This window comes from Setaria italica, chromosome VII (assembly GCF_000263155.2).
Source record: "Setaria italica strain Yugu1 chromosome VII, Setaria_italica_v2.0, whole genome shotgun sequence".
Lineage (NCBI taxonomy): Eukaryota > Viridiplantae > Streptophyta > Magnoliopsida > Poales > Poaceae > Setaria > Setaria italica.
The window spans coordinates 2750706-2766719 of NC_028456.1; the positions used below are offsets into that span (position 1 = coordinate 2750706).

The 16014-nt window shown below is 45.8% G+C and overlaps 1 protein-coding gene and 1 long non-coding RNA gene across 2 annotated transcripts; one reads left to right on the forward strand and one right to left on the reverse strand.

The window, feature by feature from the left end:
- Positions 1–526: 526 nt before the first annotated feature.
- LOC111257876 lies at positions 527–1304 on the forward strand. The gene is made up of 2 exons (XR_002678474.1): positions 527–829; positions 938–1304. It is a non-coding gene; the product is annotated as an uncharacterized LOC111257876 (long non-coding RNA).
- Positions 1305–13469: 12165 nt separating this feature from the next.
- Positions 13470–16014, reverse strand: LOC101783053 (the record flags this gene model as incomplete). Its single annotated transcript, XM_012847874.2, is given in 5 exon segments — positions 13470–14384; positions 14475–14556; positions 15253–15336; positions 15424–15606; positions 15848–16014. Coding segments are annotated over 5 exon segments (900 nt in total). The 3' UTR covers positions 13470–13944.

The following is a 16014-nucleotide window of genomic DNA, read 5'->3' on the forward strand; positions in this document are numbered from 1 at the left end:
CATGGTAAGTACATCCTCAGTTTCGTTTTAGCTATTTCAGATTCATAGGTTTATTATATACTTAGATATACCCTATGTCTAATAATATCTATGCATCTAGAAAAGCTAAAATGACCTATAATTTGGAATGGAGGGAGTAGCTCCGGAGGATTCCAACCATCCATTCACCTCATCAACTGCATTCTATGAAATCATATTAAGAAAATTAGTCGTACTAATTGCTGCATAATTATACATATATCATTAACTGAAAACTGCTACTTCCAGTTAGTTCCAACATTTGCACTGGTGAAACTCTAACAATATTTAATTTATGTGTAAATGATGTACCCGAAGGAAGTCACATGAAAAATACAAAGAGTACCTATATTCTAAACTGGTCTTATCTGAATACTTGCTTGCCATTTGCCATGCATCACCATCTACATATAATCCATGACAGCAGGAAAAAGTGCACAAGCCCTTCAAGAGGATAAGAAGATCCAACAGTGCTGTCACCTTGCTTTTTTTGCTAGACTACAAAATCTCACAGGGCCGAACTACGTGGAGTCAATGACACCAGGGCTCTTATACTGAAGATAGCCCTATCCTCATCCTAAGCTAGGCACTGAAACAACACTTCCTCTCTTTCCATACTATCTAGAATGAGAAGCTATATAGAGAGAGGCCATTGCTATGCTGTTTATATGTCGAAAATTGTGCGGTAATAGAGTGAAATTACAAGGCAACAGTGATTCAGTACTTCAGTTTTAGCCTGCCTTGCACAGCCCTCATGGCTTCTACAGATATATTGTCTTTGCCGGTGGCCAGCGACGGTTTCAAGAGCATGGTTTTCTAAATTTCTTATTCTTCTACTACCTCGATCTGAAATGTTCTCCTAAACCCTGCACCCTGATCTGAAGTATAAACAGTTGTCTGTTACTTTGTCATTCTGCAGTAGCAGTTGTGCAGGTACCTGCAGATGCCAGCAGCAGCAAAAGGCAGCAGGTGAAGATGGAGCTCACCAGCGGTGCTGCCGTGAAGATTGCTACCAAGCACCAACAGCTGAAACCGCGGTTCGCCCTGGAGTTGGATGGGCTCAACTGCTTCGAGACTCTAGTCCCTCGTTCATGGATCGAGGAATCTATTCGCTGGAAATTTTGATCGAGTTCTTGTGTTTTTTGTTGCAAATCTGCCCTGTTATTAATTAGTTTTGTCCATTGCATCCATCCATACGAGTGTTTTCTGTTTGTTCACGCCCAATGATTGAAGAACTGCAGCGAAACTATTGGCTGCTAATAAGTCGTGTGTTCCATCTTGATGCTTGAAATTTACAAGATGTTTGTAAATGTATTAACCATAATCAAAACTAAAAAATGAAGCACCTCATCATCAATCCAATACATGTGACTTCTAATCTTATCGAAACAAAACTTCTCTGCCCATTTTTTCCCATGCTTACTCCAAAATATTAGTCATCAGTCATCACCAAGATGACAACTTCTGTCATCATCAGTTCATCCTTTTCATTACCCTCGAGTTATGTCTTTGTTGTTCCAAGGATGGTTGTTTTGATCCTCCATCATTGTATATTTTGGTGTTGAGTTAGGGGATCAAGAGATCGATCAAATTCTGAACACCAAAATTTTGGTGTTGAGTTGTAGGGGATCAAGGATGGACCTGAATCTATGACACCAATGGATAAGCTCAAGGGTACGGTTGTCGATGTCTTCTCTCTAAATAACTCATTAGTCACTAAGAATTATACACAAGGTCAATTATCACTACAAGAAAAATGCTTTTGCACAGTTAAGGGATAGGACATAGGAGAATCAATAATTATTTTGACAAGATCTTTTTCTCTAAACAGTATCTAAGGACGGCCTAATCTGAAAACAAAAGACCATCTCTTTTTTTTAACCATACGTTTTATATGATCTCTCTCTCTCTCTCTCTCTCTCTCTCTCTCTCTCTCTCTCTCTCTCTTGTTTAGGCTTTTCTAGGCGCTCTATTCTAGGAAACTGGAAATAATATCTGCTGCTAATGTTCTTTTCTGGTTGTTGGGCTAAGCTCATCAGCAGGCAATCATTGTCTTCCTTTCCTTCTTCGGTCCGAGGGCCAAATTGCATGTGTAGACAGTTGTGTTTGAGTTTGGAATCAGTAGTAATCCAGAGCAGTCTGTTGACATGAGGAAACTACAAGCACCGATGCAAATAGGCCTTGGAAGCACCTGGATATCGAGTTCGGCAATGACTCGATAGTTCAACAAATGTTCCAGGCGTCATTTGACGTCCATTTGGGTGACGGCAATTTGGCGCTGTTCTGGACAGATAGATGGAATGGCCCGCTGTCCCCATGTGTGATTGCTCCTGATCTCTGCAAACTAATTAGGCCAAGAACAAGGAAGAGGAGGATAGTAGCTAAAGCGGTACACGACAAGGATTCAGGATATTATCGGACAGCTAACAGTCACCGCCATTTTACAGTACCTTGAGCTTTGGCAAGCTGTGGACAGGATCCAGCTCAGGATAGGAACCGAGGATGTGGTTTCCTGGAGACGGGACTCCTCGAACGTCTTCTTTTAGAAATGGAAATGTTCATGCCTCTGCAAAAGAGCACACAGCATTCTGGTTTTACAAACTCGCAGCGCAGCTACGCTGCTTCTGACAAATAAGGGGAAAAGAGGACACAAGAATAGGAGATTAAATTAAAAGCAAAGTATATTATTGCTTTTCTATCCATTCTTAACGAAAATATCCAAAGCAATGATCTCCAATGCCCTGCTCGCCAAACAAATGGTCTCTCTTGTGTTCTCACCTTGCAACAGTGCCCACAGAATGTTTTTCGAGGGAGCCACATGCCGCCTGACCAATCTGGAAAGCTTGGTGCCCTTGAAGGTCAAGTTCTTCATGTGGCTTTGTCTCAGGACTGGAGAGTTGGATTCGGGGCTTGAAATAACGTCTTCGGGAGATCACATGGGTTGTATGTGATAGAAGAATTGAGCCCGATGTGTGATAGGGGAGATTGTTAGGTTTAGTCCCACATCGGAAATTAATGTTGTGGGAGCACAACATATAGGTGGGGGCAGACCTCACTCATCAAGCTAGTCTTTTGGGTTGAGTTAGGTCCAAGACCTTGTTGTTGTGGGCTGCAGTAAACCTAGACCTAGTGGGGCGTCGGCTCGTGGGTATAGTAAGTCGAGCTGGATTTCGCTGCGCACTCTAACACAGGCAACGCCCCTGGACATCGGATAGGCGGCACATGCATGGCTTGCAAGACCCCGCTGCCTGTGTTCTCTGCGATCAGGAACTTGAGACAGCAGATCACATCTTCTGCAAGTGCTCATACACCCAACAGGTCTGGTATGCCGTAAGCACAATGCTAACATACAAAACCAAGCACCTTGTTTGGAAGTGACAAGATCGACTAGTGGCTGCAAAAGAGAGTGGGACTGAACAGCTTGTACAAAAAAGGCATGGACTCCAACGTTCATGTTAATTTCTAGGAGAATCTAGAAGGAAAGGAGTCTTCGACAGGCGACCGGCCAATTCTGCTGCACGGTTGTGGAGCTTCATCTTGGAAGAAGGCCAGCTATGGATCAGCGCTGGCGCCAAGCACATGGCTGGTTTGGGATGGCCGGCTGCAGTAGGATCGCTAGCGATCAGATAGCTCTCTAGCGTGCATTAGTCTGCATTTTATTTGTATAATCGCCTAGTGATTCATTGAACCGTGTGCGTATGCCGCAATGTAAAATTAACATTACTTTCTTCTTAATACAAAGATACGCAACTCTCCTGCGTAAAATATGAGAAAACTACAAGTATCGCTCTGGCTACTTGTCCATTGCTTTTTTTTCCCGATACTGAGGTTATGTTTGCATCAGTTCCTTCAGATTTACTGGAAATTTCATAAATGTTCGTGTAATTCAACTTTCTTTTTGTTGGTTTAAGAACATCTAGGTTGCCCAAATTTGATAGTAGTATTTCTTTGTGATGCTACCTGCACCGAGACTCTGGTCAAAGGTTTTGCAATGGTTGGTCCAATAAGTCTTATCTTATCTGATGCTACCTACTCTGGATTGGTTGGAAGAGCTGATGAAGCTTCAACACTTGAGGATACCTTATCTGCTGCAGTTTCTATCTTCAAACATGTGTTCTTATACAGTCGAAAGAATAAGCTCTTCTTATCCTTCTCTTCAATAGAACTAGAGTGTTCCTTGTGTTTCTTTTTTCCATAGCTTTGATTTCTTCAAAGCAGCTAGCTTCGCATCATCAATGTCTTGAGTTTTTTTTTAACTCACTCACATCGTCATCACTTGACTCATCAAAGGATACATCTCTAGGGCAGGATGCACTAGCGCCACTGACATGTATCTTATCAAACAATATATGCAGATCATCAAGGTGCTTCACACCTTGTTTTCTGAACCTCACATGGTTGCATTTGATATCTTTCTCAGGATTATTACACCTCTGAAATTAAATGAAATAAAGGGTTAATTAGCATGTAACATAGTATGAAAGCATTAAAAATGATTAATGAATAATGACAACAAAGTGCTTACATCTAGGTGTTCATCCCACAATTCATTAGAGCACTCAACAGTTCGCTTTGCCTTATTCCATCCAAGTCCAGTTGCACTATTCTTCCATTCCATGAACCATGTATATTCCTTTTTCATATTATCTCACTTTCTTCAATTGTTTCTTTGTTAGCTTTTTCTTCATGCTTAGATATAACATTTTTCCAACCATTCCTATTGAGAAATCCCAACTGTCAGGGATACATCCCCAATACCCGCAAGGAAGGAAGAAGTCAGACTCTTACTAGGATTCCCCTGTAATCCTACTAGGATTCATCCCGTGTAATCCTACTAGGACTCCTCCTTGTAACGGACTCCTCCTTGTAACTGACTAGTACTCTGCCCCCTGGAGTATATAAAGGAGGGCAGGGGTACCTAGCTCGGCAGCTCACCTAAGCTCAACACCCAAGCGCAGGGCGCAATATACAACACCCCTACACTAAACATAGGGTATTATGCTACTCTGGCGGCCCGAACCTGTATAAATCCGTGTCTTGTGCTCTCGCTTTTTACCTTCAGGTTCCAGATCCGGCGATCCCCCAACTGACTAATCGACTACCTCGGGTACCCTCTTGGTAGGCTGCCGGTATAAAACATCGACATCTGGCGCCCACCATGGGCAGATCGTCGCGATCATAGGACGAGCTTGAAGGACCTCATATTCAAAATCAATCTACTTGATGTTACGTAGTCGGCGCTCAATGAGCCGCCCAAGTCGAAGTTGCTGAGATCCTGTCTTGTACAACGATCAACACAAGGGCACCACGCACCATCTACTAATGTGTCGCTACTTCAGTTTTCAAGACGTAATCAACGACAACGCTATTGATTTACCATAGCGCGATGCAATCTTATCCGAGTCAAAGCCGCCAAGCGTTGAGGGCAGCCATGCTACTGCCCATCAATTTGGAAGAAGGATTGGCGTAAAAAAAATCAGAAGCAAGTAGTGCAAGCATTGAGATCAATGCGGAAGCTGTAATCGAGTCCAATTAAAGATTGTTACACATGCATGTCCGATACGAGGAAAGATCGTGCTGCTATCCGATCCAACATGTAAAAGGAGTCATGATTGCAACATGCAAACGGAGTCATGATTACTTTTTGCAAATTGTCATGATTAACTTTTGCAAATTGTTTTCTACCGCGAGAAGCAATTGGACAAGCATCCTGCTATGCGCACACGAAGGCTTACCAGAAGACTCCAAGATCTTTGCCTAGTGAACACAAGAGATGTACGCGAGTACGAATACGTCGACGTCCAGCCGCATCTACCAATGTACGACTACTTCAGCTTCATCGAGGATGACTTCGACAACTCGATCCCGACTACTTCATTGGGTGGCTCGTCAGTGACTACTACCGGCGACGTCGCTCACCAACGACTACTCCGACTACGTCGTGGCATTCGCCAACTACTACGGACGGCTCGTCAACGACTTCTCCGACTACGCCACGGCACTCGCCCACGACTACTTTGACTACTTATCTCGACTGCAAAATTAGTCGAGGACGGCTACTTCGACTACTCGCCTCGACAACTTTGCTCGGCGACACAATGACGACTACTTTGTCACGGCGCTCGCCGCCGACTTCTCCGACCACGTTGAAGCACTCGCCGACGATTATGAGCGGCTCGCTGACGACTACGAGCAGCTCGCCGCCGACTTCTCCGACCACGTTGAAGCACTCGCCGACGACTATTTCTACTCCTCGTCTTGACTAAAGAATTAGTCGGGACAAACTTCATACCGTCGATAACTAGTCGGAATCGGCTCCGACTAGTCGGCTTCGTTAACAACCATCAACGAATCAAGCTAAGTCACTTTTCTAATTATTTTCCAGCTTACTTTCCGCTTGCGCGCAACACGCGCTCTACTCGCCGAAGGGCAGTAAACTCTCTCGTGCTACCACGCTGTCTTTTTATCGCAACAGTGACTATTCCTTTTTGTCTTCTCTTAAGGTCACTACTCTTCTTGAGCAGAACACGTCTTAACTCGTGAAAGCCTCGGGTGCACCTGTGACGCCAAATGCTAGCACACATACACGTGCAAACAACAATGCCCATACGTATACACGAGACACAGCTCTCACACACGCAGCGGCTACGGCTAAACGGGGACTGAGAGCCTAAAATGTAACAGGCTAACTACTTGGGAAGAGTATGGCTGGAACAAGAGCATGACACACAATGTTTACATTGATCATTGAATAAATTTCAGCAGTTTCAATATTCTGCAAAAATGCTACATAATGTACGCATCTTTTCTTTCAAATCAAACTTCGGTGACGATGCTCCAGGATGCCAAGCGTACAGACTAGTTCCCGAACTCGGGGGCTAAGCACCAATCACTACTCAGAATATCTCTAGTGGCTCAGCTAGCTCCCAAGCTTGGGGGCTGAACGCTACAAAGCTACTCGACATGGCTCCTACGGTTCACCTGGCGCATAAGCTCGGGGGCTGGACGCCGCAAGACTACTTGGATGATGACTTCCATGAAGATTCAAGACCCTCGGGTTGATTATTCAATCAATCCAAGGCTCGGGGGCTGATAAGCTACACCCAACAATCGATTTTTTTCAAGTCGAAAGAGGAAGATTCAAGATTTTGACCCTCAGCCTGATTCTACGATTCAACCTAAGGCTCGGGGGCTACTCCATATGGAGTGCGACTTTCGCCACCCTCCATACATGAAGACTACAATATCATGTTGATCAAGACTTTGAGCACACCGTAACCTCATGGCAGCTTTGAGAAGCAATGAAAGATTCTGCCTGACAAAGTACTCGAAGAGCACCAAGACTACTCGGCGAATATCTCAAGACTACTCGAAGACTGCTGCATTCGACTATGAAGCGCTCGGGGGCTTGTCGGGGATACATCCCCAATACCCACAAGGAAGGAAGAAGTCAGACTCCTACTAGGATTTTCCTGTAATCCTACTAGGACTCATCCCGTGTAATCCTACTAGGACTCCTCCTTGTAACTGACTAGTACTCTGCCCCCTGGAGTATATAAAGGAGGGCAGGGGTACCTAGCTCGGCAGCTCACCTAAGCTCAACACCCAAGCGTAGGGTGCAATATACAACACCCCCACACAGGACGTAGGGTATTACGCTACTCTAGCGGCCCGAACCTATATAAATCCATATCTTGTGCTCTCGCTTTTTACCTTCAGGTTCCAGGTCTGACGATCCCCCAACCGACTAATCGACTACCTCGAGTACCCCCTTGGTAGGCTGCCGGTATAAAACACCGACACCAACGGTCTATTCCCAGCTTCTATCTCTCCTTTGCAGATATCGATGAAATGCCTCACATTGGCATCACACCAATCTGCCTTATCAACCATTCTTGAATCAAGCACAAACAAATATTTCATTCAATTTAGTATAAATCATGCAACAAGTAATTTGTCATTTATTTTTGTTTAGTAATCAAGCATGCTAAACATCTATGTACCAATCTGACTTCATCACATACTGATGTTCTCAATCTCCATAGACACTCGGGCACAACAACCACTAGTTGCTACACAAATGGAACAATTGCAACACAAATCGAATGATTACTACTCAAATCCAATCGATTTTGGTCACTAACAGGAAGGGAAGAATTGATTTGGTCACTAACAGATCTCCTAGGAGAAGGAGGGCAAAGTGAAGATGCAGTGGCTAGCGTGCGGGGTCCAGCCGCCATCCAAGGGTGCCGCCAGCTAGGGGCGTCGCCGGCCAGTACCGTCACCACCAGCCGCACCTACACGCGTGCGCCTAGGACGAGAACTGAGGGAGGCGAACACGGGCACAGGGGCGGACAGGGGCGCAGGCGCATGGGGGAGGAGGGCGGAGGGAGGATAGAGGGGGCAGCCGACGCCGCTGGCAAGGGGCACCGTCGGCAAGGGATGCCGCCGGCCAAACCCTAGCCACGGCCTAGAGAGCGCCGCGGAAATAAACAAGGCGAGAGACGATCGAGCCAGAGGGAGGAGGTGACGGGAGAAAAAAGAAATCGAACCGGTATGCACATAACGGATGACATGGCGGGTAATTTCATGGGAGTGTTGTCCCTCAAAGCCGTAAAAGCAGGGGGGAGTGGCTATGAGATTTGTATAGAGGAAAAAGCAACTTTTTTGAAGTCAAGGGTATGGGGTTACACCTTTGACTTTTCTTCAAAGCCAAAGCACTTTAAAAGCCTAGACCCTGAACTTATACATGGCCAAATAGGCTAGGCTAAACGGGCAGCATGAGGCCCAACCTGTATTGGCTCGACACCAGCATGGCCTGGCCCGCCGTTACACGGGCCCATGCTGGCACGCCCAAGGTAGCAGGCCAGACCTGGGTTGAAGACGCGGCACGTCGGGCGGCCCATGGCACGGCCCGTGTAACGATCAGCATGACTGAGGTCCGTATAACCTCCCCTCCTCGCCCCCTGCGGTTGGCGCGCCACCAACCCTAATCCCCTCTTTGGCTCCCTCAGTCGCTCCCTCTCCACCACAATCGCCAGTTCACCACTTGCCTCTGCCTGTCCGCCTCCTTCGGTCCTTCCCGTCCCTCTCCCTGGCTCCGGCTCCCTCCCTCACCACCGGTCACCACCAGTCCACCACCACCAGCTGTGGCCCCTTGCATTGGCCCATATCACCGGCCGCAGGCGCCTCCCCACCTTCGCGTCGTCCTCGCTCGCCGGCCGCACCTTCGCACTCACCAGCCCTGCCAGCAACACCCCATCCTCGCTGGCCGCTCCAACCTCACCCTCGCTGGCCTAGGCCTGAGCTCGCCGGTGCTCCACCCTGCCTTCTCCCCTTCCCCTCCGGCCCTCCCTCCCTCAACACCGTCCACCGGTCACTGCCAGTCCGCCACCGGTCATTGGCACTACTGTAGGGTTGAGATGGCAGACTAGAGGGGGGTGAATAGTCCTTTCTAAAAATAATCGCACCGGCTAACCCAAACAAATGCGGAATTAAACTTCTCGGTCTAGCCAAGACTGCACCCCTCTACCTATTATTTCAAGCACCTAAACAATTAATTGATTATGCTACTAAAGTGCCAGGCTAGGAAGCTCACCTAAACAAGTCTAGGTTGTAAGGTCATACAAACTTAAGCAACTAGTACTTTAAGCACACTGGGGAGCTCCTACACAAACTAGTGAAGCAAAACGCACAAAGCCTAAGCTCACTAGCAATGCTCAATAGCAAGGCTACACAAGCCAAACTAGAGAGCTCAAATAACTTAGCTACACAAACTAAGCAATGTAACTAGCAAGGCTACACAAGCCAACTAGTTATGCAAGGGATCTACTTCTAAGCTACACAAGAAAAGAAGATAACTAGCAAGTTACTAAAACTAAACTAGTTACTGGAGCAACTACACAAATACAAAGAATATGAACTAAGTAAATAGCTTGTGTATGTAAAGAGCAAACCATTGAGAAGATGATGACAAGGTTGACATGGTGATTTTTCTCCCAAGGTTCACTTGGTTGCCACCAAGCTAGTCCCCGTTGTGTCAGCTCACTCACTTGGAGGTTCACGCGCTAATAGGCATCATCCGCCTAGCCCACACTGGGCGCCGCACAACCAACACAAGATGAGGGCACTTAATGACACGCTTCACTAAAGTTGCTCTTCGCGATCCCCACGGGGCAAGCACAATGCCTTCTCCGGAGCCATGCACAATCTTCTTGCGTGCTTCGACGGAGCCACAAGCCACCAAGCCATCTAGAAGGTGGCAACCTCCAGGAGTAACAAGCACCACCGGCTTGCAACACGAACACCTAGTGCCACTCGATGTTATCTTACAAAGCAACGCACTAGAATCGCACTCACTCGCAATCGATTCACACTCTTGCAAGCACAAGTGAGTTAGAGAGCTTCCAAGTCAAGCACAACCAAGGGCAACACATCCCTAAGGTGCTCAACCAGCCCCAAGGGCCGGCCACCCCTCTATATATAGAGGGAGGGGACAAACTAGCTGTTGGGTTCAAAACTCGTGAAAACTGGGGACTGGCAGACCGTCCGCCTCACAGGGGCCGGGCCGTCTGCCGTTCAAGTCCAACAGCTGCTTTAGCATTTAATGTGTGTCAAACTGTACCGTTATAGAGGTGGCAGACCGTCCACCCTTATAGGGCCAGACCGTCTGCGATATACTTTTTAGCGCATTTGAACTTATAAACTACGGACGGTCTGCTCAAACACCTGCGGACAGTCCGCCTTTAAGCAAAAGCCCCTAAGCCCGAAAACATGCTTCTGTCTAAGTTAGGCTGACCATCCGCCTCTAAGGCGCGGACCGTCCGCCTTTATGCAGTCAGCACTCTTCTAGAACATTTTTTTCTTCTCATCTTTTTCACTTTCTCAAACTATGTTAGTCCATATGCATGCAATGAAATTGTTTGAGCAAAGTGGTACTATAGAACTGTCAAGCAAAAGAAATTGACCCTTCTTGATAGTACGGCTATCTAGCCAATTAATCCGATCAATTTATATCCGCTAAGCACTTCTTGACCGGTTCTTCAACCCCTTTACAAAAGTACCAACTCCACAAGTGTACCACCTTATGTGTGAATGAGTTAGCACTTTCACTAACATTTTTCAAATGGTTTTCACTTATTCTTACCACGCCACTCGATCCTAGCAACATCGCAATGTTAGATCGCTTAAGTGGCACTAGATGACCGATATGCAAACAAGTTTGCCCCTATTGATAGTACGACCATCTATCCTAAACCCGGTCATAAACTTCTCTATACACCTATGACTGGTGAAATGAAATGCCTATTGGTTATACCTTTGCCTTGCGCATTCCATTCCATCTCCTCCAATGTTGATGCAACACATGCACCAACACCATCACAAATGATATGATCCACTTCATATCATCATGCGACGTATTGGTTCATCGATCTTTACCTCACTTGCTCTTCACCGTTGCACCAGTCCATCGGCGCCAAGTCTTTGCTCAAGCATCCCGCCACGCGGTCCAGTGCTTCAAAGCCTCTGACTTGCCCTTCACACTTGCAATCGGTCCATCAAGCCAAGTCTTGCCTTGATCTTCTCCACCTAGTCACATGACTCCATGTCATGTCTTATATTCAATGAGCTCCTTCATCACATAATTACCTATGGACTAATCACCTGTGTATTTTACTTAAACACATATTAGTTCACCTAGGTTGTCACTCAATTACCAAAACCAAACAAGGACATTTCAGCCGCCCCACCTCCACCTCCTTCCCCTCCCTCTCCCTAGCTCCCTCCCTCACCCCTCCCTCACCACCGGGCACCGGTCACTGGCGTCGCGCCGCCGCCTCCACCTGTCCTCCTTCCCCTTCTTGGGCCGGCCCGACCTACCTGACCTGTTGGGCTATCGTGCTGGCTCAGCCCGCATAAGGTATAAAAAGGCCGGGCCTAGACCTGTAAGACGGCACGGCGAGCGGCCCGACCCGACATGACACTATAGCCGGGTCAAGATGGGACCGTGCTAGGCCGGGTCGAGCCGCCCGTTTGGCCATGTATACCTGAACTTGACACTGCCAAATTCCATTGCTGAGCAGTCTGCTGAATGCATTCATGTGCCAAGGATTGAAATAGTAGATTAGTGAGGACAAAACAATATCTACAAATATAATTGCTTCAATCGTAAAAAATGGTGTTGCGTATATCGAAAATTCTCAACCAAAAGCATATCCCTCTGAACTTTCGAGGGAGTAAACGCTGCATCTCGTATCTTGTTCTTTTTTGTTTCTTTCTGTTTTTTAGGCAACGGTGCATCTTGTTGACATCCGCTCTGATGAACTTTTTGAAATAGCTGCAGGTTCTTCAACATGGATGGAGAATACTATGACCGTTTAATGCTGATATGTCAAATTCAAATATATGATGCTAGCTTGCAAAGTGCAACTTTTCAGTTATCTGACCAGTTCATACTGACAGTAACCTCTCCTGGTTTGCCTTCTCGGAAGCAACATATACAAGTAGGTAGGAACAGCAGCCGTGTCAACCCAAGCTTCCCCTGTTCCTAAACCTACCATGACCGTCAATCCTGCACTGCCAAACACTCTGAACAGGTCGTCTCCTTGCCGTACCAAAGAGTGCGTTCCTTCAGACACTGGTCACCCATCACACATGGCACTGCCAAACATTAAGGCCGTGTTTAGTTTGGCGAATTTGGGGGTGCTAAATTACTGTTACAGCACTGTAGCACACTGTAGCGTTTCGTTTGTATTTGTGAATTATTGTCCAAATATTGACTAATTAGGCTCAAAAGATTCGTCTCGCAAAGTACAACAAAACTGTGCAATTAGTTTTTAATTTCATCTACATTTAGTACTCCATGCATGTACCGCAAGTTTGATGTGATGGGGAATCTTCTTTTTGCATAGTGTCAAAGTTGGGAGTTGGGAGTAACTAAACATGGCCTAACCTTTTTTTGCATTCAGTTAGCATCAGCGTCACATCTTTACCTTTGTTTTCCCCTTGAAAAGGCATGGGAACAGATGCCGTCTCCAAAGCAAGTTCATTTTGTGAGACGCAAAATTTCAGGCGGCATCATCACAAGCTGTGAAGCAACGGGCCATTACCTATTTCGAGCCAGCTTTTTGGTCAGCTTCAGAAAGGATGGACTAGCAATGCCCTTGCAATAAAGTTGTTTGGGGAGAACACGTCAAGCACCTACCATTCTCACATGAACCAATCCACTTCGTATACGCCAGTTATACTTCCGGTCATGTGACATGGAGAAGTCATGATGAATGTATCAATAATTTAAACTTGCCTAAGTTGAAGAAATAAGTTAGAAAAATACAGTGTATTTGGACACAGAACAGTGGATACATATTTCTATGGAGAAAATTCAGCAGCAAATATCAATAGGTCAACATCCAGTATCCATAGGGGAAAACAATAAAGATGCCATAGCGACAAAAGCGAGAATTCTCGTTATCAACTGCTAAATAGATAGCACTGTATTTTATAGCACCTCTGAATGAACCATTGAACCTTGTACATAGTACACCATACAACTGTTTTCTTTCCCAACTCTTCACACTATCTCATAATGCTATAATTCTAACCTAACCAGCTGGCTCTAAGCCTCTGAAACTGCAGCAACAGAAGTATGCCCTAGTCTGCTTACAGATACTTCTTTGTCACGCTAGATCTTCTTTTCCTTGGCGCAATGCACATGATCTATTTTCTCAACTGACCTAATATCAGCAGACTAGCCTAACTGCAGCATGAGGAGATCTAGATTGAACAACTATATAAGGCATGACTTGCGTCCTGTCCTCTGGCCTCCTCTATGCATTGCTACAAAAAAAGGATTTCATAGGACACTTCCACACATAGCTTCGCTACATGATAAGCACATTATTGCTCTACAGTGATCAGCTTCATCCACTACCGCCTTCCTGGCCCTGCAAACCTTCTTGCTGTGCCGAATATGACAGCCTTGGTTAATAATCCACGGTCAAAGGTGCAAGCCAGGGCGACGGCACCACCTACCATGAGAGCCTTGGGTATGTTGTTTGCCCAGTGCTTTGGCTTCTCAACCTCTGTATTGTTGTTGGATGAACTGGCCATGGTATTGTCTTCTGTGTCGAGCTGATCAGCATTAAACTTGGTGGTGACATGTGCCATGGCAGCGCATTTTGAAATAGGCTCTCCGGCAGTTCTTGCAATTTGGTATGCCCGAAGGCCAGGCTCAATCCTTTTGACGCAGCCCCACATCCCCTGCCGGACGCCGAGCTTTGCGATTTCCCACGGAATCCCCATATCTTCATGATGGAACAAGAGCACCTCACATGCAGTCATCGCACCATCACCATTTCTTGATTCAACTGATAGAAAAAAAAAAGTTGAGTTAATTCGCTCGACTTATTTGGTACCCTGCAAATGTTGCAAATAACTGTTACGGAACACTGTTGTACCTGGACGGATGCACCAGCTAGAGTAGTACAAGTCCACGCGGCGAGGTTTGTTTTGTCTTGGGACAGAGGGACGAGGCACACCCTGAAAAAATGACATGAGAGGTTTAATCACCTAGTTCAACCTAGTTACAGGCTTAAAGAAACATTTTAACATGCAATTGTAATCTGCAAATTGAGATGACAAAAGATGCCCATGGGAGATTCTAGGTAGAAAAAAAAATCCAAAAAGAATTCCTAGTACTTTTCCAGTAATCAGTAGGTGGAGGACAGAAAAAGGGTAGCTTGCACTCAGGTATAAATTCACAAAAAGATAAAACCATGGCATTTTCATGTGCAACTATAGTACCATGATCTGTGGGCAAAAACAGAGCCCTGAAACCCCCCCCCCCCCCCCCCTCTTTCAAAAATAAAGGCTGAAAGTGTAATTTAATGATTTTCCTAGTGGGACAAGCATCTCAACCACTGGTGTGGAATGGTTTGGGAACAAAGGATAACCTAGATACCAAGGCTCAAAGCGGTTTGGTTCGCCCTACTGCAAATGACCTGATGGCTCAGGTACATAAGCTTCCGACAGCATATAAGTGATGTCGTAACACATTATACTCAACTATAGAAAGCATCGCTACACTAAATGGTCACTCTTCATGTAGTTCCAGCTCAAAGTTATTACTGAGTACAAGGATTGCTGAATGCTGGATATGGGCGTAAACACAATCATAGGCAACATAAATTTATTTATACAAGTATATTTAGCAGATTAAGCTATTTTGTACCATACCTTGGTCACACAGTAAAACGTCTTTCCAGATGCCCATATCCTGCGACCGATGATGTATTCCCTGTCACTGCAGAAGAATGGGAACTGCACAGGAGAACCATTCTCTTTAAGCAACTTGCCACAGTTTTAATCTTAATAATTAGCACTGGAGATATTATGTAAATAACTCACCTTCCTGACCCAGCGGACAACCATGGTTCCAGTCTTTTTGCACTCCTCCAGTGTCTCGTGCTGAAGAAGCATGTCATCCCAGCTGTTCTTAATCCGGAACTCGTCATCCCAGAAGAAATCCCTCACAACCTCTGGCGAGGCATCCTCAAAGATAGTGCTACTGCGGTACTGCGGTGGACCATTCTGGAACAATGAAGCAAACCATATCAATTGTAAGTTCTAGCATCTCACATACACCTAATACAGTAGTAGAAGCAGAACCCATCCATATCTATTTCAAGTAGAGCTGATCATAAGAAAAATTTGCCATATAACTTTTCTAAGTAAAATTCAATCTTTCTACATCCAAAATTCTTCAATTCTAAACTTATTCAAGCCTCACATGAGCTCTAGCTAAAATGTTTGAAGAAAGACTGCTACATACTGGTGGGTCTCTCCGCCAAGCCTGGTATCTCATGGTCGGCAGAGTGTGGTCCATCATGTGAATCCACGACGGGCCACCATCCTTCTCCTCGACAAGCCGCCAGAGGTGCATCAAGTCACCGGTGTTCACTGCCAGTTGCTCTTCCTCCGGCGCCACATGAGCCACCG